Source organism: Poecilia reticulata, linkage group LG8 (assembly GCF_000633615.1).
Source record: "Poecilia reticulata strain Guanapo linkage group LG8, Guppy_female_1.0+MT, whole genome shotgun sequence".
NCBI classification, from domain to species: Eukaryota; Metazoa; Chordata; class Actinopteri; order Cyprinodontiformes; family Poeciliidae; genus Poecilia; species Poecilia reticulata.
In genome coordinates this window covers 7,966,937-7,971,747 of record NC_024338.1, presented here as the reverse complement: position 1 = coordinate 7,971,747, position 4,811 = coordinate 7,966,937, and the positions used below count along the sequence as shown (strand labels likewise).

The 4,811-nt window shown below is 44.7% G+C and overlaps 1 protein-coding gene across 1 annotated transcript in view; it reads left to right on the top strand.

Moving 5' to 3' along the window:
• srebf2 (sterol regulatory element binding transcription factor 2) overlaps window positions 1-4,811 on the top strand; it is a 17,186-nt gene that overhangs the window by 7,518 nt on the left and 4,857 nt on the right. Inside the window, exons 2-9 of the mRNA XM_017306105.1 lie at window positions 43-203; window positions 881-1,030; window positions 1,115-1,399; window positions 1,474-1,588; window positions 2,317-2,468; window positions 2,578-2,782; window positions 2,867-3,042; window positions 4,340-4,630. Of these exons, the coding sequence (XP_017161594.1) occupies window positions 43-203; window positions 881-1,030; window positions 1,115-1,399; window positions 1,474-1,588; window positions 2,317-2,468; window positions 2,578-2,782; window positions 2,867-3,042; window positions 4,340-4,630 (1,535 nt within the window). The remainder of the gene's footprint in view (window positions 1-42; window positions 204-880; window positions 1,031-1,114; window positions 1,400-1,473; window positions 1,589-2,316; window positions 2,469-2,577; window positions 2,783-2,866; window positions 3,043-4,339; window positions 4,631-4,811) is intronic.

The following is a 4,811-nucleotide window of genomic DNA, read 5'->3' as shown; positions in this document are numbered from 1 at the left end:
CTCTCCCTGCATATTTTGAAAGCGTCTTTGTTTTTCCTCCAGTCCTCCAGCCTCAAGTGCAGAGCATCATGACATCACCACAGCTGCAGCCAGTCACCATTCAGCATCAGCGTGTTCTGACCCCAACAGGTCAGACCATCCAGACTCTCTCCACAGCGCCCACTGCAGTCCACACCATGCAGCAGCAGGTGCAACAAGTACCGGTCAGTGAGACCTCAYAYAGCAGCAAAATCTGTTTAGGTGTTTTCTGTGAARATKTTTTGATATTTTTCAGACTTTATTCACAATTCTTTTATCCATCCATCGGTTTTTGCCTTTTATTCTTTCTTCYGTTTTTCACCTAKATTTTCTTTTTCTCYYTTCTCCTTTTCCTYCTTTTTTCCATMTTTTTTCCCATTTATYCGTGTGTTCTAAGACTTTGTATTTTTGTGTTTTTATGATGTATAGCAGTTTGAAACGCCTTGTTTCTGAAATGTGCTACACAAATAAAACTTGATTTGATTTTGATTTTCTTTTTTTTTCTTTGTTCCATTTTTTTCCTCACTTTCCCCTTTTTCCTCTTATTTTCTAATTTTTTTCTATCTTTTGCTTTCTTTTACTTTTTTCATTCTTTGTCCTTTTTTGCTTTTTCCATTCTTTTTCCCCCCTTACTTGAACTTGATTCTTTTTACAATCTCCTTCTTATTTTTCTTCTTGTCCTTTTTGGCTTTTACACTTATTAAATTTTTTCCTTTTGTCCTTCATTTTTTGCTTTTTTTCCCCCTTTCTTTACTCTTTCACATTTTTTTCTTTTTCCTTTCATTTTTTTTCTCCTTTCCTCTTCTGTTCATGATATCGATGTAGAAACCCTGCATGTTAAATCTTCTTCTCCTCTTCTTAGGTTCTGGTCCAGCAGCCTCAGATTCTTAAGACGGACTCACTGGTCCTCACGACGCTCAAACCAGACGGAACCCAGGTTCTGTCCACCATGCAGAGCCCTGGAATCACCACCCTGACCACTCCCATCCAGAACACGGCTCTACAAGTCCCGGTATGCGGAGCGGCCAGAACTCATCCCACATTCTCTCCAGTCCTTGACGATCGCTCCAGCATCACGTCTGATTTCTGTTCCCAGACTCTGATGAGCAGCAACATTCTGACCACAGTTCCACAGTTCATGATGGGAGGAGGAGACAAGCTGCCCATCAAGCAGCTCCAGCCAGGCTCTGCCCCCTGCGCTGCCGCCGCCAGAACAAGTATGGACCAGAGCCTGGTGTCGGCAGGAGCGGCAGGGCAAGGAGTCGTGGTGAAGGARGGCGAGAGGAGGACGACCCACAACATCATCGAGAAGAGATACAGATCCTCCATCAACGATAAGATCGTGGAGCTCAGAGACCTGGTGATGGGCAACGACGCCAAGGTGGGATCACAAAATAAAACCACGCTTCAGTTCAACACACGCATACAAACTTATTTTACCTTTATTCCCAACAGATGCACAAGTCGGGCGTGCTGAGGAAAGCTATTGACTACATAAAGTACCTGCAGCAGGTCAACCACAAACTACGACAGGAGAACCTCTCCCTCAAGATGGCCAACCAGAAGAACAGTGAGGCTCAGTTTATGTTTCTGAGTGTGTCTGACCGTCTGCTTGACAGGGAGGATTATGTGATGTCAGTCGCAGCATCCGGACCTTCTTATTGGTACCGTAAATTCACAGGACTTTACAGGAGGAACAGAGACAAAATAAAAAGACCTCGGTCCATCCAAAAGTCAAACTAAGCAAAAGATGCAACAAAATGACACATCATGAACAAATCCATACCGAGTCATAATCAACGAGCTTGTATGTGGTTAAGTGAGGAAGCACATAGGCCTTTGGCATCACACAATCTTTCCTGTCCAGCAGCTGGTCRGACCCTCTCTGAACCATGTATTAAGCCACGTTTTGTTGACATTTGGACTAGTGGTGTTGAAGTCCTMGTGAGTYGCTTTCCCGTCCGTTTCAGACGATTTCCTKTTTCAACACTCCTATTTAAATGAAGCACYTGTCAGAGACTGGTGGCACATCTCAGTTGTTTAATAAAAAAATGCTGGTTTTATCCAGTTCAGATTTATTTTTAAGAACCACAAATAACATTGTTCAACATATTTTCTTCAGTCTTTGTGCCTTGCGTGGCTTTTGTTTAATTTTATTAGGAGTGGAGGTGATGTTATACTGTGTGTGAGGGGAAACGGTAGTTTTACTAGCTTAAAACAAAGAGAACATGACATCCTTAATTAGCYGACATAGTTTAAGGTTTACAGCATCTTGARGATCGATGCTTTGTSCCCCAGAGCCTGTGATCCTGTCCGAAGACGTCGACCTCAAGCAGGAGGGAGTGATGATGTCTCCTCCGGCCTCGGATTCCGGCTCCAGCTCCCCGCACCAGTTCTCTCCGTACTGCGTCGACTCTGAGCCGGGCAGCCCCTTACTGGATCACCATCAGGTACAGCACGTGAGGGCAGGATTAATTAAATATTTCTATGTTATCAGCACCGGTTTCATTCAGAGTTTCGTTGTTTTTTTTTTGTTTGTTCTTTTGTTGCGTCTCCCAGGTGAAGAGCGAGCCGGACTCTCCCTCCACGGTGGGAGTGATGGACCGTTCTCGGCTGCTGCTGTGCGCGCTGACCTTCTTCTGCCTGTCTCTAAACCCACTCCCCTCTTTGCTGGGCTCAGAGGACCCGGGTAGCCGCGGCCTGGCGGCAGCCCACGTCCCCACCAGGACGCTTGTCTGGTTTCCAACTCACACTCAGGACTTCGGTGAGCAGCAGTCGCTCCCGCGTGCGTCGAGAGTTTGTGGCATCAGCTAAAATGACTTCTTCATGAAATCTTCTTGTTCTGCAGCTTCTTGGCTGCGCTGCCTGTTGCCATGGGTGATTGTGTGGGTCCTGAGTGGGGTGGGGGCGCTGTGGGGCTGCGTCAGGGTGTTGTACCTGTGGGAACCCGTCACACCCCTTCACTCTCCCAAATCTGTGTCCTTCTGGAGGCACCGCAAGCAAGCAGACCTGCATCTCAACCGGGTGAGTAGAGAAGGGAGAAGAAATGAGTTTTTAAAGGAGCAATATTATGTAAAATCAACTTTTTTGAGCTTTACATCATGTTATAATGTTGCAGTGCTGCTAAAACGTTGTTAAAGGGTTGATAGAGGAGCCATGTTGTGAATTCCTGAAGGCGGAGCTTCAGAAAAAGCAGGAGTTTCTTAAAGAGAGAGAGGCCCAATTTCAATGCGTTAAATTACAAAGTCAATTTTCTTTAAAAGTCATATTTGATATACAGTCTTTTTATCACAACTGAAGTCAACATAGTTGGTTGAATGTGCTATAAGGTGGCACTAYGTGTCTGAAAAATGCATAATTCTGCCCCTTTAAGAATAAAAACAGAGCAGCAGTATTCACATCTCTTGAACTTTTTCACTTGTTAACACAAACTTCAATGTGATTTTATTGGGATTTATGTGATAGACCAAAACAAAGTAGTCAGTTTTTGTGAAGTGAAAGAAAATTATGTGTTTCGCAACATTTCTGTGATTTTTATTTTTTTTATTTATTTTTTTTGTGCAGCTTTAGTTTTTATTTGGTTCCATTGGGTCAATATTTATTTTCCTGCAAAAGCAGCTGCAGGTCTTTCAGCTGGAGTCGTGGTGTTTGCACATTCTTTTTTGCACAATGGTTCAAGTTCATCGGGTTTGGACTAATATCATCTGTGGACATCAGTTTTCAAGTTATGCCAAAGATTTGTTATTGGATTTAGGTCTGAACTTTAAAAAGTGAATATGCTTGGGGTGCTGTGGTGGCGCAGKGGCAAAGCACAACCCATGTATTGAGGCCTTAGTCCTCATGCCGGCGGTCGCAGGTTCGATTTCCGGCTTGGCGACATTTGCCACACATCTTCCCCCCCTCTCATAACCCTCTTTCCTGTCAAACTACTTTCAAATAAAGGCCACTAGAGCTTCAACACATGCTTCAACGTAAAAAAAAACTCGCAAATTACATGCATTTAAAATAAATGAAGCAGTATTCAGTCTTTGCTTTTCACAATTATGCGCTACTTTGCGTTTGCCTGTCCAAAAAATAAATATTTGCGTTTGTATTGCGAAAACATGTAGAAAAGTCGGGTTAATTTATTCCACCTACTGTTTGTGCTCATTCTGTCGTTTGGTTTTGTTTTAATGTCTCGACTTGGCGTCCCTCCTCCATGTCTTGTTTTATTTTTAGCATTTTGTTCAAACGCTCTTTCATGTCTGAGTCGTGATGCCCTCCACCTTTTCCCTGCGCTCAACACTAAGCGTCTCCTTTCTCCGCTCGTTCTCCGTTGCAGGGAGACTACACGGCGGCGATGGCCAGCTTGGAGACGTGCCTCTCCGTCTTGACGAGAGCTCTGCCCTCCAGCGGTCTGGACCTGCTCTGCTCCCTGTCCTGGAATTTGATCCGCTACTGTCTGCATCGCCCGGTGCCTTTCGGCTGGCTGGTCCACCAGGTCGGGGGGAAGCACGAGGGAGAAGAGGCGAGGACGAGCTCGAGAGACGCAGCGTTGGTTTATCACCAGCTGAGCCAGCTGCAGCTCACAGGTCTGGGGAACAAAGTGAAGCGCAGAATCGGATTTGGCCAMTAAGAGTTCATGCCCTACTGTCAACGGGGCATCCTTAAAAAGTCTTTGGTTCACGTATCTGAAATGAAGGCCTTAAAATATCTTAAATTCATTCAGTACAAACATTTAAGTTGGCCTTAAATACGTCAATCACAAGTCTTGAATTTTGCAGTTTCGGGATTATTTACTCAGACTGAGAGAC